This window comes from Triplophysa dalaica, chromosome 5, assembly GCF_015846415.1.
Source record: "Triplophysa dalaica isolate WHDGS20190420 chromosome 5, ASM1584641v1, whole genome shotgun sequence".
NCBI lineage: Eukaryota > Metazoa > Chordata > Actinopteri > Cypriniformes > Nemacheilidae > Triplophysa > Triplophysa dalaica.
Window position 1 is genome coordinate 12,914,158 of NC_079546.1, and position 25,767 is coordinate 12,939,924.

Below are 25,767 nucleotides of genomic sequence, written 5' to 3' on the forward strand. Positions count from 1 at the left end.
TTCAAGATGTTAAAAGGACATTTTTGTCATTTTTTTGTAGTCACAGCAGCAATTTTGCACATTCAGCAAAGCGTTCCTCCCAAGAGACGCATTAATTTCAATTTCTTGCCATATTTTCAGCTCAAGTATCTTGTAGAAAATTGCCCATTTGTGGAAAGAGGATTGTGCCCCCAAGTGTATCATTAAATAAACTGAATCCCTCTTCACTGCACACTATAGGTCATACAAATTGCATTAGGTGTACAGATTACGGGGTTTTAGAGAGATCAGTTGTTAAAGGGGTCATATGGCGCTATTATGTGTTTTTCTTTGTCATTGGTGTTTTGCCCATGCATGTATTTCACAAAATTGCATAAACTTAGTGTCGGAACAAAAGATGCATTCAATCTAAAATCAAATGCTCTCACAGACCTGCCTGAAACACCACATGTATAACCACACCCCCACAAATCTACGTCAGTTCTTGGTATGATTTGACTAAGACCGGCCAAATGGTCACGCAAGTAAGGTGGGCGTACTTGTCAGTACAATTGCTTTGGAACTTGATGTTCCAAATATGGTAGAGGTGTTACATTTCTGTCACATGCTTGCAGTATACGACCAGTCACTACGCACTGGTTAACTGGCCAATCATAATACACCTCGCTTTTCAGAGCGATGAGCTTTGTAAAAAATCTGCGCTTTTCAGGCGGGGCCTAGAGGAGAAAATGCAGCGTTTTTGAAACTTAAATTGTGTAATGCATTACATCAAAAACATAAGATAATATTCGTTTTAGCCATCCAATGAACCCTTTAAGCTAAAATGTCATACTCTAGGCACAAGGTGATCATCAGGCAGCAAAGACGATACATTAGTCACTTTTTGTAATACAGTATATTCATAGATGGTCATTTAAAATAATTTGAAATTAAGTTTATAATCGGTGAGGGGTTTAAGAGTCCCAGCTTGAATTTGACCTATATATCAAATTTGCTCTTCTATGGCCTTACATGTGTAATAAAGGTTCGCCTTGATAGACGCTTTAACAAATTCCCAAAAGTAGCCCATAAGAGCTGATGTTGTGTTTATGTAATTATAATTATGCTATAATAACTGCCATTTTAATTTCAGTTCAAGCTTAGATTTTTGTGGGGAAAAAACTATTTTGCAGCAAAATAGGACCAGTCACCATGACACCTTATGTTAGTCATGCAAAATTTAAAAACACAAGGCAATTCACAACAGAATTTTCATGTATGTTTGTAGTTGGTGTTGTTTTGGATATGCATATTCTGAACATAGTCCTAAAAGGTTCACAAATGAACCTCATTAAACCGTGATCTACAGGTTAACTCTATCAATAAATGCTGTAAAATCTCAACTCTGAATTATAACCCAAAATTACACAAACGTGTCAACGTATTGCCATGAAGACCTGTTTTACCCTTATAAGACCCCCTTACAGTGTAATTTGTTCAGGGGAAACCTACCACGCCCTCTGAGATACTCTTTCGTGGCCTCTCGGAGTAAACCACTCCCTTAAATCCACCCATTGTGCTATGACAGTCAATTAAAAGACCCTAAGGTCATGACAAAAAATGTCCCAGTAATTGAATGTCCCTGCAAATTACATGGATGAGAGACTGAGTTTACAATTGAAAGAAAAGGGTTTGTTTGTCCATATTACTGTTTACGAAAAGTTGGTAATCTTTAGCACCAATCCAGGATCAGAATTATCTAGTGAATAATAATGTGTAAACTAGCAAAGAAAATAAAAGCACTATAATGACAAAGAACAGATATTTAAAAAAATGTATGGCAAATCATTTGTAAAGTTGTCTACATAAAACAAACAAATATTTACCTTCCAGGTATGCAGAATATCAACATGTTTGAATGATGCAATAGGAAGGAAAAGAGGATTACATCTTATATATCACGGTACCAGGCACCAAAAAAAACAGAAGGCAAAATAATTAAAATGACTTATAATATCTCAAACATAGGTAATGTATATGAAAATAGTTGAAAAATGCAGGGTACTCCATAAATATATTTATTTTGGAACAACCGTAACAGATTTTCCAAATACATTTTTGGTATCCAGTTTTCTAATACTAAGCCTCAGAACAAGTATATTTTCACAATATCTTTCAAGTTTTGTTTATTTAAGCTGTTTACTTTTATAATGCTTTCAATAATACACAGTTTCAAATAATCGTAATGTTATATATTTAATTACATAAATTGCCTCATTTCACTTAGCTCCAGTTTATCCTGAGAATATTGTGTAGAAATACGTATAAAAATATGTATTGAACAGTTTCAATTCATGTTCAAGTATACTTCAAGTATAACACATTGTCAATGAATGCTAACTTGCTAATCAGCTGAGCTTTCAGCAAAGCCCTACTTAACATTCAATCTATAACAAACAAGATAATACAATGTAAAATGTTCTACAGATGCCTCATGATTTTAAGTAAAAAATATTATTATATGAATAACTAAACCTGACCCAAAAATGAAGGGCCAGAAAAAGTCCTTTAAATGTCCTGTTTAGTAAAAAAATACAAATAAAATTTGTAAAGGTAATAAATGCACATTTTACTGTGTATGAGATCTGATATAAAAGCAAAGAAAGTCATACAGTATAATTTCCTGCACAATGGTGCATCCTCAAACTCCACTCGTGAAGTCTACTGTGGCTTTTTCTTCTACATCTTCCTGATTGATCGGGGATAATTGTGGTTTAATGATAACTCGATTAAAAATTGTAAGACGTGGACTGTTCGGTCGGATCTGCTTTAGGTCACTAGAGGGAGTGATGATGCCACGACCCTGAGAAGATGGAAAAGTTAAACCAAGATGCATAATGGAACATTCACGGAAAATGCATAAAATCTTAAAACTGTTTTTCTACGGCTTTGAAAACAGTCAACATTGTTAAAATATCCATTTAAATCAATTTGATTTTAAATTTATGTTAAATAGATTACTACTGTAATAACAACGCATAATCCCTTAAAGACAATGAGAATGAGTAATGATGTATGCTGATGACCACAATTGTTGTGGCACATTTCCATGCCAAAGAACTTCTCTACACTATTGATCGTTTTGAAATGAGTTTAACAAATCACATTGTCATATATATATATATATATATATATATATAGCTTAAAATCTTGTGATGTAAGAAGTTTAATATTCTCCAATTGTAATGACAAAAATCATGAGAGCATATTGTGTTTTTTTATTATATGTTTTGATTCTACAGTGAAGGAAATACATTTGATAAAATAAGTTTGATAGGACATTCAGAAGGAAGGAAGGACTGAAGAATTTATTGAATATATTTTGAATCGATTCTCACCTTTCGTATGGATATGAGCGCAAACACTGGAATGCAGATCATAGGAATCAGCGTGAAAAGAGGTGCGATTTTGTAAGTCCAGTCGGGCACAAATTCATCAGAGGACACATTTCTACTACCCAGCAGGTTATATAGCAGGGTGGCCTGAAGACAAAATAGGTTCTGCATCATAATTCTCGTACATGAATATTATTTTGATCCACTTTTATTTGAGTAATTCAATTTGATTGACCATTTATTTTTTTATCATTGCTGAGGTTCGCTTTGTATGCTGGTATACATTTTAAAATAATATAGAAAGAAACATATTCCAAACAGCCACAATGACATGAAACACGTTCTGTGCAAGCTTGCAAAAATGTAAAAGAGATCAAAGTTACAAATACACTAAAAGAAGGAAACACAAAAAACAGAGATTGTTGATGATTTGATGAATGGAGGCATGCGTACTGTATGGGCAAATATAAGCAATAATAAAGCAATGTCAAATCGTGAGTATTCTGGGATGATAAATAAGAACATGAGCAGAACAGAGAGGAAAAAGACAGAAACTATTTGAACTCACGCCACAAATGAAAGGAGTAATGAAGAGCCAGCAGTACTTCAGCACACCTTTTCCTAATGGTGCATATCCTATCATATCCTCAACGTTGTCATTGAAACGATTTGCACCTGCAAGCCAGTCATTTAAAGTGTTGTTTATTTAGTTCTAGTTTACGTTTTCCTATTTTAAGAATAAGATCTATATTGTAATCATTGCGTAATTGACCCAGAACTAGTCTCATTTTTGTGTCTTGCTTTCCTATTTTAAACTCAAGCGTGTTGTCTTAGACAAAATACTGAATAAGAAAGATGGCACAGATAAATTAAATCTAATTAGTTAAAGAATATGCATGTGATCAAAAGTATTTAATGTACAGTGTGGAACCACTTAATAAAATGTACTAATAATATAACATGAAATGAAATGACACAACCAATTCTAATCTATATTGAAATTAATTATTATAATGTAATGGGCATGACTTGGATATGAAAGGGTTGTGGTCAATGGTTATTGATGTGCAATGATGTGCAATGAATGGTCTGGTTATAAAAAAAAATGTGTCTTGTGTACATAACTAAATAAACGTATTAAAAATAGACTTTTTTATCAAGAATTATTTGGATGTTTAGAAAGATGTGCATTGAATCATTCATAACACTATAAAATCAGAAACATTAACAGATTTTATGTTGATTTTATAGCAAACATATCTATATCACATTCAGAAGAACAGGTTGTTGTATCTCACCATAGACCCATGCGACAACAACACTCTCAAAGCAGGCGATAAAGAGCAAGTTGGTTCCACTGGGGCCATAGGTGTCCATCACATTGAACAGATGAATTCCTCCCTATAAAACATAATCCAGGAAATATAAAGCTACATACACTCTCATGCATCCATCAGCCACACCCATTCATACGTGCATTGTTGCACCAATCCATCAGATTGTGTAAAGTCTGTACATTCATCCATCCATCCATCTTTACCTTTGTGATGAATGGAAGGCCCAGTAAGAAGCACACAACAGCGATGACTAACACTAAAAGCTCACGTCGTTTGCGTAAATGTCCAGGAAACAGATCAGTGAGGGCTGTGGCTAAACTCTCCACACACACAAACTGAAACGCACAGAAACCACAAACCACACACATTTATTGAATACTATTAAGTCATTATTAAAATATTACACTTGAAGGTTAATGTGTAAATACATAATACATATATATGTAAGTTCACGATTATAAAGATATAGACAAACTCTACCTGGCTATCAAGACCCAGCAAAAGTATCATAAGAAAGAACAGAAATGACCAGAACTGGGGTCCAGGTAACAGAGACAGAGCTCTGGGATATGCTATAAAAGCTAATCCAGGACCTGCAAGACAATTTTTTAAAGTTATATTATACATATATATATATATATATATATATATGTATATATATAAACACATTCAAATACAAATTCTAAAATGTTCTTCCGAAAAATGTCAGTTATTTAAAAAAATGATTTTGCTGTACCCACAGAGCCCAATTACAAACCTATTAACTACATCGTCATGTGAAATATAAATAACACAACATAAATAAACATCAAATTATAATTTTAAAGAAACAATGTGAATATATCTAACAACACCCTTTAGCCATTTTTAATATATGGCGTTCTTCTGCTTCCTTGGTTCATTGCTGACAAATCAGAACCTAAACCAATCACAAGTGTTGGATTAAGATGCTCCCTTGTGGTTGAAAGCAGGATAGCATGTAACTACGACTGTCCCAACTCAATAATGACATGACATATAATGCTGCAATTTGTAGTATATAACATAAAAACTATTAATATAGTTTAATATACGATTAATATAAAAATTGTATATTTATATATTAGTTATGTTATCTACCTGATGATACAATATCCTCCATGGGTAAACCAAGCTGTTCGGACATGAACCCTAGGATAGAGAAGACCACAAACCCTGCAAAGATGCTGGTTGAGCTGTTCAGCACGCAGAGTGCTATACAATCCCTGTGCAATGCAGGATACAAATATACAATGATAAATGACAAACTACTGATATCTGCCACATTAGAAAGTGAGGCAGGTTTGATGTTTAAAATTAACACAGAATTTTACAGACTTGTAGCAGTTATTGTTGTATCTGTTGTAACTGCCCAGCGCTGTGAGGACTCCTTGACATACGGCGTACGAGAAAAACACCTGAGTACCTGCATCACGCCAAACCTGCAAAAAAAGAAAATCTGAATCAGAATTTTTTATCTCCTGAAACATATGTTAGTCATATTCTGCTTTAGAATCAAAAGAAATACATTTTGCATTAAGAAAATTTAATCTACATATGTTTATATTATATTATATAATTGTAGTACATATAGTTTGTTTAGTGTTAACATGATAATTGCAAATGTATATATATTAATACAAAGCTGTGATAAATATAAAATAGTTTTTTCAGTGAACACACTTGCCTGATATTGCTACAAAATAATAATAATAATAAAGTCAATATTATTACTGCTATTCATTTTTCTTTTATGTATAGTGTAAGAACATGATGTCACATGACATACTGCTAGCACTGACAATTGTGTTTAGACAAGATGCCTGATTCAAACCATATTTATTATAGCACATTAACGAATACATTAATCATTTTATTGTGTTTTTGAATCTTTTTCTATTCTTTATATGACTTTCCTATGTTTTGTTTTCTCTGCGTTAAAATGATTTCTGTACAGCGGCTTTGCACCAATGGACATTTAAAAAATAAGTTATTGAACCATTCCCCCCCAAAATTCATGAAAAACTATTTCATGAAGGTGTTTTTGTATTCTTGCACATATGGGCTGGAGATTCCAGCAACCACAAGTGTTTTAAACAGTCAGCTATATGTTTTTGTAATTTTACAATGGTTTAAAAGACGAAATTGTGGACCAATTCTAACCGTTATATAAAGCAGCGATTCCCAAACGTTTTCATTCTAGGACCCACCTAGACAGGTATAATCTATCTTGAGACCCACCAAAATATTTTTAAATGGAAATATGGGGAAAAAAATAAACATTCATCCTCTAGAAGAGTTTTTATTTTCCCTAAATAGAATAAATGAAATTTAAAGTAAAATATCAAAGCTATTGTTATTGCCAGTCATTAACTGGACTAAACTGTATTTTTGTGTGTAAGTCAAAAGCTAAGTGACTTTCCACGACCTACCTAATGTCACTGTGCAACCCTCAAGTGGGTCCCGACCCACAGTTTGAAAACCCAAGATATAAAGTACATTTGTAGAGAGGCCATTTATTGAGCATAATATCTGAATTTTCAACACTCTCTAGTGGGCAGTTCTTTTTTTGTAGAATATAATCTTTAACAGCACAGTCTTACTTGCAGCGGTTTACAGCCATGCACACTATTAGTGCAGCACCTTGAAAGGGCCTCTACTACAGCACATCTGGTTTCTATAAGCAGGGTTAGAGTTGACATCCTCCCTGTTCTATTTCGTAATACTTAAGTGTTTATTAACTTTTCACAGACTGTTTATACATGGTACCCCACTCTTTTGTTCATTTATACACACTTCCTGTGTGTAAGTGGGGGAGGGAAATACTGAAATCATTTGGACATGGTTTGGTTTTCCACAAAAGCCGTTTATTGGGATGCCCTAACAGATATGTTTTCTATAGCCTATTCTTTATATTTGCAAAGCTGCATATGTGTACTTCCAGAAGGGATTCTAAAGCTCCTACTGTTCACAACAAGATAATACTTGTTTCACAACCACACAAAAGAAATCTTCCCAGCATCAGATTTTCCCCCCAATCTTTTCCTGTCAGGCTTTATTAACAGTTTAGGCACTTTAAGCCAAGAAAATCTCAATTTTTTTAACCTTTAAAAATTCTCCCAAGAACTAAAGATCCTGTTGCTTTTAAAAAGGTTTCGTAAACTAAAACTTTGGCCTTCAAAATCAGAGCCAGTGCAATTTAATATTTACAGTCTTGCAATACTGTTGCAATGTTCACATAGATATTGTGAGAGGCACATGATTGCATATAGCAAATTAAAAAGATATTTAGCTGATGCTTCTTGCAGATGGAATGTGGTGGTTTATAATTAAAACATGACTGGAGGCATTTCTATGTTTAATAACATAAACACAACTGGTTCTATTTCGAAAAAAAGTTTAAGTGTTTTATTGCAAGTCTAATGTACCCCTTAATAGAAATGCTACCTTAAATTATCCAATTTTGGGATTTTAAGGGTAGAAAACCGAAGCTGTGTTTAACTTACGTCAGGGTTGGAGAGTTTACTGATGTCAGGATAAAGGTAATAAGTAATGCCAGTTGAAGCTCCAGGCAGGGTTACACCTCTAATGAACAGGATGAACAGCATTAGGTATGGGAACGTAGCTGTGAAGTACACAACCTGCGAAACACACATGTATACGATTTAAAACAAGTCTGTTCAATTCCAGTCCTGAAGGGTCACTGTCCTGCAGATTTTAATTCCCACCACAACACTTTTATTTATTGGAGTCATTACATCTGTGGAAATTATTTTGGTGCTTTAATAAAATGTTGCAAACATTTTCCAAAATGCATGATACAACATAAATACAAAGATTACTTTTCTAATCACTTGCAAGAGACTCTTCTTTGTCAGAAGGGTTATTTTTTTAATGTTTCTAATTAGAAAATAAAAAATGTAGTTTTAAACTAATTTTTGGAAAGTTGACAGGCTGCAGTCTCCCCCAAATGACTTTAAGAACATTTTGACAATTCTTTTAAAATGATTATGCACACCATATCCGTTATTGACCCCATATTAACTAAGGTACTACATATAGGTAAAATGCGTAAAATCCATTTGTTACACAATGTAAACTTGAAATAAATTTAGAGAAGATCTTTGGTCTTTATAATAGTTTATCATCAAAATAAAATTGTGTCCACCAGTTACAAACAATAAAATACACTTGAATAAATTTAAACCAAAAATTTAGTTTAATTAAAATAATACTATCCATCAAATAGCTTTTGAAAAATAAGCATTTATCTATTTAGTTATATGTCTATACACAGTACTGTTTGATTAAAATATTATGATTTATAGAAGATGTGTTAGCCGACCTTGCCTGAGGACTTGACCCCTTTAAAGATGCAGAAATAACAGATGACCCAAGCCAGCAGAAGACACATGGCAAGATCAGCGTTCACGCTCTCCAGCCCACCACTGTTTGATACCCGCAACATGCGATGACTGAGGATAGAGACAGAGCACAATACCAATCATTTCACTAAAGCAATATACATAGTAAACAACACATGGTACTTCGTTTTTCAGCTACATGCATGTCAAAAACAATATGGAATAGGATAACCACTGCAAAGAAAATAACCCACAAACACAAATATACCCATGGTAGAAACACATGTTTCTTTTCCTCGATGTAGTTTTGTGGGTTTCAGTTTAGAAAACTGCAGAAAAAATAAACATGCATTTCTCATCACGTTCTCTGACTATACACGGCTCAGCCCAGATTGATTATGTCTGCATGATGAAACATTAAAGGTCTCTGTTTCACAGATGTTCACATGAACGTTTTTCATTTTTCCCACCCTTTGTAGGGGAAGGGGTTATTTCGCTCATTGTCACAGAAGAACAAGTTATGAGAGTTCCTCAAGATATTCCCAAACTATAGCCAAATCCAGTTATTGAGCAAGTAATCAATCAGTATTGAAAACTCTCTCACGATTTGACCATAGCCACAAGTTTAAAATAATGATTGATTTATAATGTGAGCTGTCTGGTCAGGATTTTCAACACATGTGAAGATAAGAATGTATCCTGCAATTTTATCTTTCCAGCGAAGATGGCGATAGAGACACAAAAGAAACGGATCCAGCTTTAACTCTCTAAAACTGAAACTGTTCAAGTTTTTAATATTTTGCATTTTGCTCAGACCATAACACTCCAATTACAATCCTACAAATAAATATATTTACAGTTATTAAATATCATTATTGTCTAATGAATAATATGCAATAATGTATTCTTTATATTTCTTAATTTTTTCTCGTATTTCTGACCTGTTCTGTACTTGTTTGTTGCTATGAAATCTATGTATTTAAAATGTTAATGTAAAAAAATATGTAGCCAACTCACAACCAGTAATCTTGTTCAGGGAAGATTATTTTAATAGGCGGCCATTCAGATCCATTTTGAGCACTGAAAATAGAAAGACAAAAAAAGTATGAATGGAAGTATTTAACAGCCCCCTTTTCAAACAAACTGTTAACTTCCGTTTCTGGGTTGTGAGAAGTCCTCTATACAAAAGAGCAAGCCTTATGTCTTAAATCTTTTTCTGTTGTCATATAACACAAATCATACAGACAACTGTGTGATTTCAAGTTAAGACTAGAAACATATTGTCGTACACACCTGCATGTTCATCCTACCTTTTTTAAATCTAAGGAATGAATAATTACAAAAACTGTTTTGTTTATACAAAGCGGAACTTTTGACAAACATGTTTGCAAGCATTTAAAGCTTTCAATCCAAACATCCGGGAGAACAAAACAAGTCCTTTTATTTCCTGCTCTCAGATGTTGGAAAGTTTGATTACCTCAAGCTGTAGTTGTGGCCAAATTTCTCTGTTTCATTGAAGAGGAAAGACCAGTCTGTGGGAGATCTCTGCACACCTGTGTATGAAACACTTAAATTTTGGCAGTTTTCTGTTGGTTATAAGAGATAAAGGCATTATTAGGAATCCATATTCAGGTTACTAATGAACAAAAACATTGTTTAGAATAACTAACTAACTAAATAACAAACAAGATAACATAAAATGTAAACAATGCTCAGGCATTGCAATGCAATCACTATGGTAATGTTTTCCAATATTACTGTCTCAAAATATCTCTATAGTTTACCGATTTGTATAGTTTACTCTATAGTTTTGCCCTCACAAAATTTAAAATCTAATATATTACAATAGCACACCTCACAATGGTCATGCAATTGGACATGAAAAACATGATTACTGCTTTAAAACCTAGTTTTATTTTCATAGGGGATTGCCTGTCACACACATTAAAGGTAAAATTACGGTTAAAAATCATGGTTTACTCATCTTTGAGTTTTCCCAAATCTGTATTTGGAAGTTTGGAAGAGTGCTTATAACCAAACAGTCCTTGTACACCATTGACTACCATAATAGGAAAATTACTTTATAATAGTTTGAACACAAAAGAAGACAATTTGAAGAATGTAGGACAGCAGGTCTGGGGCACATTTCTCTGTGTTTTACCAAATAAAGAATGTATACAGGTTTGGAACAACTCGAGAGGGAGTTTCATGACAGAATTTTCATTTTCGGGTAAAACTATCCCTTCAATACTTGCAACTGGAGGCTTTAAAAAATAGAAATAGTAATCCTTGCCTCAAGAAGCACCATTAAATTATATTGTCAAGGGTCAAAGCGCTAATGTAAGTGCCATTAGGCAAACCACAAGTTATTCAATGTGTTTATCCTAGTATGAATACAGTTTGTAAAGTATTACTTCATATAAATTGAGCCACACCTGTGTTCCAATAGTTGTTGCAGGAAGTCCAGGGTAGAGTACCCCAGAAAGAGTTGAACAGATAGAACAGAGCCCAAGCCAGAACCACAATGTAATATATATTGAGATATACAACTATAACTTGAGAGGCAACACCGACCCCTGCAAACAACAAAACAACCTTAATTTATGAAATTGCTCTATTTAATGCTGACATTTTTAATGAGAAGTCTACATAACATGAATGTATGTCTCAACGTAAATGCATACACGACCTTCAAACAAAGGGCAGATTTTTCTCCAAGCGGTCACGCCTCCCTCACTGGTGTACTGACCCAACGCAGTCTCCAGGAAGAATATTGGGATTCCACAAAAGAACAGGAAGATGAAATAAGGAATGAAAAACACACCTAGATAGACCATAAGAGATGTTCGTAAGTCGTTGACTTTGATTCAGGCTGAAAGGCTCATGGCATGCTATTATATTCTTTAGTGAGACAATAGACGATAGAAGTGAACTATTATTAAATAAAACTGTTTAAGGCATTGACATGTCACATTTGGTTAGGGAGCTTGAGGGCAACTTTTTCATTAAATTGTCTTTTACATAATCAGAGAAGTTTGGAGTTACTCAACTTCAGTTATGTTTCTCAAGATCTTTGAAGTTTTGTTTTATTTTAATATGGAAATCGTGCCTCCATAGCTTGTGGCTGGTTGCCTATGCACTTGGTGAAGTGTAGAGTGTTTTTTAAACATTTCTAAAACGGTTAAAAGCTTGTAAAAGGGTTACACATAGGTTAGAGTGTTCTGAGTGTTTTTTAGACATGGTCATAAAGAATTACTACCAATTCCCTGTGATGTTCTAATCTCTAAATATGCCTCTGGTTTGTAGGTTTTTTTTGTCCATTTAACCATTTGTTGCCTTTTTAAAATCATAGCACATTTCTCTTTAAAAACGTTCAAGGTTTTGCATGGTTCATGGTGTCAAAATCAAAAAGTATGGACTCCATACATTGGTTTTGTCCCGAATCCCCTCAAAAGTATAAGGAGAAGCAAGAAATATGTCTGTATCAGCATGTGAATAGCAAAAGGGGGATGCAGAAAAGCACAGTAGTCTATTGATGACGCTATGAAGCAAATGATTCAGTTCTGATGTGCTGACTCTAAAAGGTCAAACCCATCTCATACTGCAGGGGTTTCGAAACCCCCCAGGCATGTGCATCTTTCTCTCCTCATTCCCACAGAAGTAAAATTTTTAACCAATGCACCACCCCTTAGCCACAAACTTTCACCTACCGCCTCCATTTTTGTAGCATAGGTAGGGGAAGCGCCACACATTTCCCAAGCCTATGATCTCTCCAGCCATGGACAGCAAGAATTCAGTCTTATTGGCCCATTTCTCTCTGGCCTCGGGCTGGTTGGGATCTGTAAACTCTTTTTGGTCCTGTGGCTCCACAGCAGCGCCATCAGCAGCGTTAATGTGCCTAGTCTCTTCCATGTTTCTTTTCTATATCTCTTTTCTTTTCTGCTGTCTTTCTGTTAGCATTCTGACGAAGGATAATGATATTACAATATTAATACATTCATTTTAAATATCACACAAACATTACAATGTTTATGAAGAGGAACCCATACAGATTATTCAATATTAAAATTTGTATATTAACTGGAATAAAGGCGTTTGTTTGCAGGAAAAAAATCCATTACAAGTTCTAAAATAACATAAACTATAACTGACTACTATATATAGGCTTGTATATGTACAAATATCAAATAACTATTCAAACATTAGATGTAAAGGCTTTTCCTATACTTAAATGCTTTTCTGACATAAATGCAGTGCCTATAAAGGGCTTGTAATTTCTTTATATAAGCAACATTTTAATTTCACCCTCATGTAAATAGGCATGTTGTGCAGAGAAATAAGAGGTAGGCTAAAAATAAAAGTGATTCATTAAAAGAAACTAATAGCATTTGTGTGGCATTTTATCATTCCACAATTCTCATACTTTCATTTGCGTTATTTAATTGTTTTATAACGAGAATTCCAGCATAGTTAAAATATCACATCTCACATCACGTTTAGCCTAAATGTTTTACAATTAATATATTTACATTGTACGAGGTTTGTAACCAGTTCCATCCGTACCTGTGTAACAGGCTTGGCCGATAACATGTGTAACAGTAGCTGCCTGTTACATGTGCATGTTTAGAACCTACAAGTATAGATTGTTGCATAATGTAGTTATATAGTAAGCACACTTTGTTACATGATATTACACTAGATACTACATAGTATTTAATTAAGTACTCTGTACCACCCTACAATAAAGTGTTACCCCATTTTCAAGGTTACAAAGCAGCTGTAGCCTACATGAAATACATATTGATTATAAGCAAAACTTTAAGGTTATACAACGCACGCACACACACACACACACACACACACACACACACAAATAAGTAGTTATTTCAGGGAAACACAGGTCAAATATTAACGGACTATAAATTCCTACATGTAATAATAAATAAATTAAGCAGATGACACATTTTAAAGTTATATTAATTAATACGAAAAAAAAATTAACCGTCCCTGAAAAGGCAAACAGTGCAAAACGGAAAGGAAACGATGGAGAGGATAAATTCTACATTTTACATGCATATGATACTCATTCAAGTGTGCATCTCATTATAACCAATAGTCTTTAAAAAGTTCGGGAAATGAAAATGTTTCTTTGGAAGTTTAATGTACGTTACAATAAGCCATTAAATAGGTACATTGTTCTAAAAGCTCTAAAAGTCTGCACGAAAACAGAGACTTACCAAAGTTCTGCCCAGAGTACAGTAGTCTACATGCTCCAAGAGTCCACGTGGATTGCAGTGTTCTGCTTGAATGTGTGCAGTTTACTAGCGCAGAGGGCGTGTCGCATTCTGCGCACAGTGCTAATGGAGCGAGTGTCATGTGGAACGATTAACATGTTATTAACATCTTGTTCTTTTTTCTGGTTACAAAATGACAAATAGGCATACATAAAAGAACATGATGGCATGCAGTAATGAGTAAGAAGTGAAGCTATTTGTGTATATCAAAGGGTTAGGCTACAGCTCAATGAACATTCTAATAATGATTCCTATTAATAAATTATCAAACTCCATTCTAATAATGATTCGTTTACCGTAAAGTCACTTGGACTAAAATCATATATATAACATGACTAAAACACGTATGCATTATGCAGGAATGAAAAATAGTAGCCTACGTTTAATAGTACATTAAATAGTACATTTAAAATCCATTTACCTAAAGATTTTCATGCAACCAATCTTTTAACATTTATATAATGGGGAAAAGGACCCTCCTGACAAATCTCATGTTTATTTTGGAATACTTACACCGTTACATAAATGGGCGTTGCTCCAAACGGTGTAAAAAGACGAAGAGCAAGCCCACACTTGTTCTGTTGAAAAAAGATGGAAGAAAATGCGAAAGGGTATCCAATTTATGTATGTGGGAAAAGCAAAAAATAAATAATTCGTTTATTTTAAAACATATTTCCCAAAATTGACTAACATAATAATTGTACATTTGGACGGGGATATTAAAATATTTGCTTTTACAAATACATAGTAAGAATGCTGGATGAATTGAGTGTCAGTTAATTTATATAGAAACAGATGGAGACTCAAACGCACATAAAGTGCTCGGCATAGTCCAGGCGAATTACGCGTTGTTCTGCGTTTTGGGGTAAAACGAATCTCTAAATCGTTGATAGACGGTAAAGTGTTTTCGAACAATCCAAGACCCCTTTGTTTCTGGAGGCGGGGTTTTCATGACGTATGCAATAGGGGTTTACATGACGTAAGCGACGGGGTATACATGACTTATGCACGTGGTGAGAGTGATCGTAGAGGTGTGTGGGTACATTTTAGTGGTGGGCGATACTGTAAAATTTGGTATCGATACGATACCAAGTAGGCTAAATGTAGAGCAAGTATTGCCGATACAGATGGCAATACTTTTAGAAGCATTCACTTGAATTTACATTTACTTTCCTGTGGATGAAATGTCATGGTTTATCAGATGAATGCATCTATCATTTGCTAAATCTGAATACATTTTCATGACCACAAAACTATTCTGTGATTTGTGCTCTTAATGTGCCTATAGGTTATTTAATCATGTAGATGTTAAAACTTGGAACATAATTAAACCAAATAAATACATTTATTTAGTTATCTATTCCTGTAATATAATTCGCAAGCATGAACCTTGCACCAAATTATTACTGAAAAATAGTAACAATGATAGATTAACAGAATAGAAAACCGATATATAACAAAACAATTTCTCTATCCTTACTTCTCAGGCTTAAAAAACCCGAAGTGCACAAAATTATTACTGAAGAACAAAGCTTTTAAAACTGCTTTTCCGTTTCTTTTTCATTGTTATGTTTATACACAATAATATAACAAATTAACATGTTTCCCTTTCATTACACTATTATTAAGTGAATTTATAAACAAAGTGCACACAATTGTTTGATAAACAAAGTAAAATAGTGTTTAAATAATGAAGTACTTATCGTCTTTGGCTTTTTACCACCAAAGGTGGTACATCGCATTTTGCAGTGTTTTTATTCACAGAGGTGAACACTTGGCGCTGATGAGTCACGTTATAGCGGACTACAAAACACAGAAGGGCAGGGAGGAGCAGCGTGTGCAAAACAATGTGTATGGGAAATAAATAGTTCTTCTTTATTATACAATTATTAGCTACATTAGTTAATTAATAAAATCTGCAGTAAAAACATTTTATGTTAGGATCGATCATTTTCGATACAACCTCATTGATATTTCAAGATCGATCCGCCAACCCCTAGTACATCCGTACCATCTATGTAACGCGACATTCAAAAGCATTCATGCTGCTTAATGTTGTCGTTTTTTATGTAGACTTATCTCACCAGCAAAATAAACGGACGCGTTATCTCCCACAGACCGGATGCCACTACACACCCACTATTACGTAATGGCCATGGACCAATGGTGGCTTGAGGGTGTTTACCGGCCAACACGGACTTTCCGCAGAGTTCTGTTTGCTGCGGCGAACTAGTGAAACGAATTGTCGTTTGGACCAGATTTGGGTCGAAATCAGGTCACAGACGGTCGTTTTTTGATTTCGAATGTAGTATGCTGAGCCCTTAAGAATCAAGGACCCGTGACGTCATGTCTGACAAAGGCGGAAGTGAAGAGAACGATAACAACATCCGGAGAATCGGAGATACATAGGAAACGAAACGAAAGATTATTAAATGAAAGCATGATTTCATGTTTATAGCAAAATGCAGCTTGGTTTATACCGGTGAGGACTTACATTCTTTGAACACGTAACGCCAAGGAGAATCAAATATTTAGAAAGGTATGCATAATACATTTAACACAACACGTATTACAGTTAACGTTCATTCCAAAAACGTGTGGAATATTAAAAGTTTAACTATATTAGATCATTCTGTTATGATTTTTGAAACGCTTAACTCAAATCAGAGGGTCAGTTCCTTATTGAGGCTTCTTATCAATAAATGCATATCGGTGGGTAGCTTGACTAGATTGTCAAGACTTGATCACAGTGTGACTTGATTGACATATTGGTGTATTTGATTTGAGGATGCACTGTGTGGCTACTGACAAACATCTGGAGAGCCCAGGGGTCTGCTTGAGGCCCCACAATGAAGAGTCATGTGACGAGGAGATGGACACACATGAGGCCAAATGGAACTGGTTTTACCTTGCTGAATGTGGCGTTTGGCATATGTTTGAAGTATGTCTTTATGTCTATCTCCTCTGATGCTAAAATAGCACTTCATCAGTTGGCCTTCTGCATCTTTTCCTCATTGTTTTTCCTGTGTTCATGTTTGCTATAGGAAGTTCCAAGCACAGGTTGTTCTATCACCACTGAGCAAATTGAGCAAAACTACTTGAAAAATCTGACTGGTTCAATGGACTTCTACACTGCAAAATATACCTATAAGTTAGACTTTTCCAGTAAGTTATCAAACAAATGAAGTATTTATAATCATTTTAGATTTGTTTATTTGTTAATGACTTAGGGGCTGTCTTAACATTTTCCTATTTCTAGCTATGAAACAAGTAAATGTGACAACTGGAAAAGAGAGGCCCATCAAAAGAGCCTTAAGTTCAGCTACTGATTTTAGGTAAACACAATATAAAGCTTTTATTATAATTTATTATGAACTTTTATTTTTAATCTTTTACAGTATTATTACATGAATACATTTGTGACCATTGTAATGCTGTTTCACAGATTCATCTGTGATAACTTTGCCCTCCCTGTTCCGAGTCACTGGGAAAGGGTTAATACAGCTGAGCCCTATCAGGTATTTAAAAGTATCAAGTAAATCTCATTATTACAAAAGTTTTTCACTTTTTGACTATAACTGTTTCTATCAAGCTAATTGCTTTAAACAGAGACACATTCGAGTATAAAGAAGTGGCCAGGTTATATGAGAGAACCATGAGTCAGCCCATCAGATCCATTCAGAGAATACAGAACCTGGACCTGTGGGAGTTTTTCTGCAGGTTTGTAATTATTTCAAAAAGCAGTATACCGTACTGTCGGTTGTGTATTACCTTGTTATATATGCATTTTGTGATAATGAAAAAGCGATTGTACAGTATAGCATTTGTTACATGGTTGTTTGGCAGAATAAATTAATATATATGAATAATGATTTAAAAGTAAAAGAAAGAATATGCTAAGTTAAATAAGTGACTACAACTAGCAGAGCTAGTAAGAAGCTAGTTGCCAGACCCAGTGGTTAATATGGTAAGGTAATAATTTAGTCTATATTTGTATTTCTCATTTGTAATTCGCTTTGGATAAATGCATTTGTTTAACAAATAAATGTCAATGTATTATAGGAAGAAGGCCCAGCTGAGAAAGGTCAAGCGTGTCGTAGACATTGAAGAAAAGATGCTTTTTCACGGAACAGGCCACAGCAATGTACAGGCCATATGTACATACAACTTTGATTGGCGTCTCACTGGAAGCAATGGTGATGTCTATGGCAAAGGTAGGGTCACAAGGTTATTCTGCTACTGTAAAAGTACTGTATGTAGAGATGTACAAGAACTAGTTCCAAAACATGTTAGCATATGTAACATATAAGAAAAAATGTGTTTACACTTAACATTAGATGTTTGAAATAATAGTATATTGATTTTTATTAGAATAAAAGTTTTACATTTTTACATTAGTATCATTGAGCGAACATATTTTAATTTGCTTCCATTACATATATGTGTCCACAGGAAGCTATTTTGCTCGTGACGCAAAGTATTCAAGCAAGTTTTGCCATTCGACTAGCAAGCATAATTTCATACTACAAAGACATGGTCTAGCACCCCCCATTTTCCAGAATGAGCCACCGTACAGGTGTATGTTGCTGGCAAGGGTTCTAGTCGGGGAACATACATTGGGTCACCCTCTGTACTGCAGACCGCCTTCTAAGGACACGAGTATTGCCAACTTCTTTGACAGCTGTGTGGATGACATGATGAACCCCAAGATCTTTGTCATATTTGACAGCAACCAGATCTATCCAGAGTACCTTATTGAATTTTACTGAAGATAACAAGCACCAAAAAAACCCTGATATACTTTTTTCCATTCTAATAAACTTGGACACTAATTTTCTCACAGCGGAGTTGGAAAAGTAACCGATTCTTTGAAAGTGCCTTTGGGGGCCTAGATGACATGTATAAAATGTATATATGTAAATGTGGACAAAAAATCAATAGGCACCATTTCTTGTTGCTTTGATGGTCAGTTTTTGCATCCCATCAAGCCATTTATTGTTATTAATGCAGATGTTAACACAGCAAGGTATTTGTTAATTTGAATTAGTTTATAAAACACTGAAAATCATATTTTTTAAAAACAGTTGATTCATTTTAATAGTGTTCTTTTTTATTCATTTGTATATCTTAATATTCAGGGAGTTAGGCAGAGTTTGGATAACAACTTTGAAAGATTAACTGCATGAAAGATGCCATCCCATTAATTTTCTTTCTCTTTGAATGTAAAAGAGTCCTGCCTTGGGGAAACTCAAGTGCTGTGTGAAATACTATGGTATTATGAAAAAACCTGTTTGTAGACATTTATCTTCAGTGATTTCATGGATATCGGATACCCAAGCAATGTTCTTTCATCTGCATATGTAACTTTTTTGTTGTAGTTACGGTTTTTCATAATCTACCTCATGATATGTATATAAGCTCCAGGATACTGTATGTCCAACAAAAGAAAGTTGTGTTTATGGCCAGTTGTCAAAAAAACATGCAATAAATGTAACTAAAAGTGCATTATATCGAAAGGATCAACTTAGAAGACCATTTACTTTAAATTATTTACCAGACCATTCAACCATGTGTAAGTTGCATATACAGGCAGATGCAGTGAAATTCAGTGCACTGCAAATGGGTACACGTGTCCTGTGGTGTGACATAGCAGAATTTTGAAAACCTTTCGTTTTACATTTACAGTTTCGTTTTTTTTTCCGTCACAGCACAAATTTGCATTACCTGTCAACTATAAATACACCTTTTTTAGTGTGGAACTTTTGTGTCAAGTACAGCATATTAAAAAGGTATTGTTTTGATGAAGTTCTCTAAATGGTCACAATTATATCAATCTTCCCAATGAGATTACAAAAATAATCCTTGATTTCATGTTCATTTTATTTGTAATGCATTATTTCTGTAAACAAAGGTCTGTTGTAGTCTACACTGTATGCAGAATGAGATTCAACAGTAAAATCCCTTAAAACAAAAAAAGTTTTTGAAATGATGTGCATATTTATTTCATATTACATCTAATTAACATTATAGAATATATATATTTTTATAGATTTGGATTGGAATTTATAACCATAAATTATGTGTTAAAATTATAATAATAAATAAATATAAATAATTGTTATAAATTATCACATAAACGCAACACTGAGTAAACTTTATAGTTCAGCCTCCGACATCATTTTAAATATTTGTGTGGGTAGTTTTTATGATTCAAACATTCTCCCAAGATTTCCTTATTTCTATTACCTTTACATAACAGCATTCGATTTATATGACTTAAAGAGTTTTAAGTTCATTCAAAGGGAAAAGTAATTTTTAAATCCCAATTTCTCAGCAAGTAATAAAGCTCTTCACACAACTCTTACATTATGAAAAGTGAAATATCTTAATTTGTTAAAAGAATTTGCTAATCTACCACATTAACACACATAACAAAATAAGGTCTGAAAATATGACAGAGGAACAGAAATCATGTGGTTTAAGGTTGTAAATGAGGGGTATGACAGATACAACAAAGCTCTCCAACCTTTTTGTAAGTGAGGGTCTACCTGAAGAAATAAAATCATCCATATGGCTACATGTTGGATATAACAAAATAAACTTTCAAACTGTAAACTGTATGATGCATGTGTTGATTTTTTTATACTTAACTTAACAGAATAGCATCTATTGCTATTAGAGTTGTTGAATTATAATTGTTTATGTTTTAAAGGTATACGAAACTGTTAGAAACAGTTTTCATAAGGAACTTAAATAAATCAATCAAATGTTTGCTCGATGTTATGACTGCCTTTTGCGCCACTTAATGACCACTATATCGGGACGATGGGCTTAAAACGGTAAAGAGTAAAAGCATGTTTCTTAAATGTACGCTTACCATTCTGTTACACTACAGCTCTTGAACTACACAGGTGAGCTTTTGCTATGAGTAAAGCTCTCCAGGCATAATACTTTTTAGGAAATCCCTTTCTTATATACTTTTGTGCTCATGAAGGGGGTTTAAGACTTACCATAAAATTGTACATTAAAAAACGTACATTTTACAACAGTGTAAATAAAATGTGTTCTTTAGGATCAGAGTAGAGTTTGGTAGCTAGATTACAAAATTTACAGATATGTGCAAAGTTTATCAGTAAACCTTTTAGATGCAGTGAGTTGTTTTTAATTTTTGTTAGAATTTATTTTATGCACGTTAATACAAAGAATTAGCATGTATCTTTGTTGTATATTCACGATGAAAACTACAGTTTTTCTATATTATAAAATAATCAAACAAAAGATTCAGAATGGAAATTCATAACATTGGACTAGACAGATAAACCTTAACCTAGGGGCAAACACTGGTTCCATCTGTAAATATATTACTAATATTCTGAGTAGGAGTTCATCTTCAAATATTATATTTAAAATATATTGGCTACCTGATAGGGTGATTGTTCACCCAAAAATGAAATTTCTGTCAACTTTTACTCACCCTCTTGTTATTTTAAACCTGTATGACCTGTATGATGTTGATAACCGAATATTAGCAATAGACATCAATGAGATACTACTAATTCAACAAGTATTATTAGACCAATTATTTGTAACATATTCAACTCAATGCTCGTTTGTCCCCACCTACTGGTGCAAACACAATATCATCACAGGAGTTTACAAAGGTTGCACAAAATTGATGGCATAACGATTTCTTCTGAAATTATGTACACTCTCAAATAACACTCTTTATAGTTTTTAATAAAACATATAAGAATGGAAATAAATAATATTTGCAATTAAGATATTTGCAATTAATATTTGGGCCAGGTGTGCACACTTGGGTGCTTATTGTAAGCGTTAAAAAGGTAACAGGTGAACTTTGGCCTGCCTGTTATTGAAATTCATTTAAGGCTGTGTGAAATGAAACCGTGTGAGTGCAGAGCTAAAATTTGCCAGAGGATGGCTCTCCAAGACCGACTGATAATATCCTTGACCATTCCATTTGTTAACTTGTGATCTGCTGATATCTCAGTTAAAGCCCTCATGAAAATATTGTTACATATTTTTACTATAGTTTGGAAATATTTGGAAAAAATTGAAATGATTACTTTTAAACTGATGAAGATGGTTCTGATGTGTGTGTGAATTAAAAACATTTGACTAAATGTTTTAACAACATGAACCAAGTATTTACAGGTCAGTCTTGCCCTGTCCAATATGGTAGCGGCATTGATGTACAATTGATGTACTTCACTCATTTTGCATACTGATTTTGGCCTCGTCTGGGCCAGATTTTGGTCAAAATAACTTCATATTGATTCATTCTTCAATTTTGTTTAAATTACACATTGACTTTGAAGCAACATGGCCTTTCTAAAGGACTGAGAACAAAAAAAAGTTAATACAAAATTATAGTTATATGGTACGAACAACATGGATAGTAAATAAAAAGCCTCTTGAATTAATTAAATCATACTTGCAACTGTTTGTAGGTGCTGTAAAGACACTGCGCTCTACACTGCAGTGTAAAAGTACAATGGGTATGCAATGCTTGCGCATCCTAAGTGAGTGTTTAAATATAGACCAAAAACTATCCCTGACTTACATGCAAAACTGTGTTGGGTAGGGATATTGTGTAGCCAAATGTAGTCAGCGCACTGACCGATACTGTCCAGCCCCCTATGAATATATTTGCCTGTGTAGAATTCAGTACACACAGTAGAGATTTCTTCTTTGTAATAAGTGTCCACTGTTGCTTGTGATTAAAGCTTAAAAACATAGATTTATTTGGATTTTACATTTAAAGACAGTTGAGGATGTTTGAGGATGATGTGGAATTTATGGAAACATCTGATATACAGTGGAACTGGTTTTACAAGGCAGAGTGTGGTGTCTGGCAGAAAGTTGAGGTAATTATTGTGTGTATTATTTCATTGTTGACATTAATGTCTTTTCATTTTATAGCTTTCCCTCTATTATTTATTTTCTATTTATATATTTTATTTTAGGACGAGCCATTTAGTCTTATGTCCAGTGCTCAACTAGAGACATATTACATTAGAAACCCATATGGGGTTATAAACATTACCACTGCGGCAGAACATTTCCAGATTAACTTTGCAGGTAAGAAGATTTAGTAACAATTTGTATTCAGGTTCTGTAACAACGCCCGTCATGAATGGATGAATGTCAGTATCATTTTTTTTTTATTATCAGTTTTTATCCATTAAAGTGTTTTCAATTTTAGCAAGCATTCAGGTCAATTTAAATACTGGGCAAACAAGGCAGATTGCGCGCAGTCTTCTGACCGAAAATGGGTTCAGGTGAGATTTTACAAATTCTTGGACAATAAGTATGTAGACGTTATAGACATTAAATGAATGCATATTGCTGCATTTGCCGCAAAAAAACGAAAAATTAAACACAAATAGCTATAAATATAAAAGACAATCATTTGTGCAACACCGACATAGTAAAAGCCTTGGAATTTAACACATTAAAATCCAACCTGTCATGCAAACAGATGCAAATGTATTGATCTTACCCCACCTCAACCGGCACACTGGGAAAATCTTGATCCCAAGCAACCTTATCAGGTACTTACCTTAAAAATTTTTTTGTCAAATCTGTATTGGTGGTTAAAACCTCTTTTAAAACATTGACCCCTCTTATTTAGGCATTCCCTTTGAGAAGGCATACCAGTGAGTATCAGGAGATTGAGTGTTTTGTCAGGAATGTTGGCTTACTGGAGGAACCAATTGAGTCAATCTTCAGAATACAGAACAAGGACCTTTGGGAATTGTTTTGTAGGTAATAAGAATAGCTTCTTTTGACAGAAATCGATCTATTATGTTGTTATATGTTTGTGTGGCATTTCTTAATGCTTAACAACCATGTGTAAAGTTATCATTTTAAACCATTGCTGAGTATCCACTAAGAAAGTAGACAAAATGAGGTCTGTTTATAACAACATAAACCTGTAGCCAATCAAGTCAACTCATTTCACCGAACGGACCACCAGTTCAAGCCACATCCATTGGGCGGAGCATAACTCTTCCCTCCATCTGCTACCACTTACCAAATTCTTTGGTTTAAATTTAAATTATGCCAAAAAATAAATACTTACATAAAATTTAGGTTGCTAAGGCATATTGGAGTGGAGTCTTTTTGAGTTTACCCTAAAATAAAAATTCTGTCATCATTTTTATTTGCATGTCATTCAAAACCTGTATGACGCTTTCTTCTGTGAAAACAAGAGGAGATATATTTGAGAAACATATTAACGGATTATTTGTACACACTATACCCTTTAATATACAAATATACCTGTTTTGTGAATTTATAGGAAAAAAATTCAGTTGATGAGGATCAAAGGGCAGTCAGCAATTGAAGAGCAAAATCTGTTTCATGGCACAAGTGCGGAAAACCTCCACTCTATTTCCACATTTAATTTTAACTGTAGACTATCAGACAGAAAGAGAGGGTTACATCTATATGGCAAAGGTGCGTTGTGATTACGATATTCTTGGTTGTTTTTAAACAGAAATGAATAATGTATTAACTGTTTTATTCTTGGCAGGAACCTACTTTGCAAAATATGCTCCCCATGCTTTGAAGTACAGTAGAATGACAAACTTGGGCATTAAGATAATAGTGCTTGCTCGTGTTATTGTTGGGAATTACACACAAGGACAAGAGGATTATTGTACCCCTAACGATGACCAGGATGAATGCATATATGATAGCTGTGTAGACGATCCTATTTTCCCAAAGACTTTTGCTATCTTTGATTCGAATCAGATCTATCCTGAGTATGTGCTGCAGTATCGCTGTAACTACAGCTTTCAATGAGCTTATATTGAAATAAAGGGGGTCATTTGGTGTAATAAGGTGTTTTTGGTTAACAAATATTGCATACACTCACAACCTGTCTACACCAGATGCAAGCAACGCAACTTTTTTTGGTTAACAAATATTGGAAACATTTGCACCTCACCAGACGCGAGCGAAGCAACTTGACACGACAAACCATTAAGAACATGGCATTTGTTACGTTGTGTTGCACCGAATCCAGTGTGGACAAAATATAGAATTATGTGTTCTATTTGCTGTGTTGCTTTGCAACCGCATTGAGGTGTAGCTAAATAGGGTGTTTTAGAGCTTTTGTATATCAAATTATTGACATAACCAGTTAATGTTAAAGCATTTGAATTGAACCTTTTATATTTACTCAGATGCAATGAGAAGCCTAAGGAATGCAGTGGTTTGTAAAGAATTGTTTGAACTAGGAGAGACAACTTTGAAGGTCTTTAAAATCAAGGTAAACGATTGTTCCAGAATCTATAAAGAAAAAGAATGGTTTGACTCATGATTCTCATAAATAAAATATATTCAGTCTTTTTTTTATACTTGGTCTATACTT

General features: G+C 34.1%; 2 protein-coding genes and 1 pseudogene across 4 annotated transcripts; 2 read left to right on the plus strand and 1 right to left on the minus strand.

Annotated features, from left to right (window-relative positions):
• Positions 1-2,088: 2,088 nt before the first annotated feature.
• On the minus strand, positions 2,089-15,267 carry LOC130420280 (sodium- and chloride-dependent GABA transporter 2-like). 3 transcript variants are annotated; one of them, XM_056747452.1, is made up of 19 exons: positions 15,180-15,267; positions 14,880-14,944; positions 14,310-14,429; positions 13,602-13,702; positions 12,783-13,033; positions 11,762-11,896; positions 11,508-11,648; positions 10,550-10,658; positions 10,090-10,152; positions 9,054-9,183; positions 8,215-8,349; positions 6,047-6,150; positions 5,810-5,934; positions 5,171-5,283; positions 4,894-5,025; positions 4,652-4,754; positions 3,922-4,028; positions 3,357-3,500; positions 2,089-2,821 (listed from the first exon to the last, which is right to left on the minus strand). In XM_056747452.1, exons 5-19 carry the CDS (start codon positions 12,982-12,984, stop codon positions 2,660-2,662), a joined length of 1,905 nt encoding a protein of 634 aa, XP_056603430.1. In that variant the 5' UTR covers positions 12,985-13,033; positions 13,602-13,702; positions 14,310-14,429; positions 14,880-14,944; positions 15,180-15,267; the 3' UTR covers positions 2,089-2,659. The 3 variants fall into 3 exon arrangements, 2 of the variants coding, with proteins under 2 accessions (XP_056603430.1, XP_056603429.1); XM_056747451.1 differs by lacking the exon at positions 13,602-13,702; XR_008906618.1 differs by lacking the exons at positions 3,922-4,028; positions 13,602-13,702 and having other exon boundaries at positions 2,687-2,821.
• Positions 15,268-16,559: 1,292 nt separating this feature from the next.
• LOC130420283 (protein mono-ADP-ribosyltransferase PARP11-like) lies at positions 16,560-19,871 on the plus strand. Its single transcript, XM_056747454.1, has 8 exons — positions 16,560-16,905; positions 17,154-17,307; positions 17,411-17,531; positions 17,626-17,701; positions 17,812-17,884; positions 17,959-18,086; positions 18,429-18,580; positions 18,819-19,871. Exons 2-8 carry the CDS (start codon positions 17,155-17,157, stop codon positions 19,133-19,135), a joined length of 1,020 nt encoding a protein of 339 aa, XP_056603432.1. The 5' UTR covers positions 16,560-16,905; position 17,154; the 3' UTR covers positions 19,136-19,871.
• A 3,244-nt stretch (positions 19,872-23,115) lies between these two features.
• Positions 23,116-25,628, plus strand: LOC130420904 (protein mono-ADP-ribosyltransferase PARP11-like; annotated as a pseudogene).
• Positions 25,629-25,767: the final 139 nt, after the last annotated feature.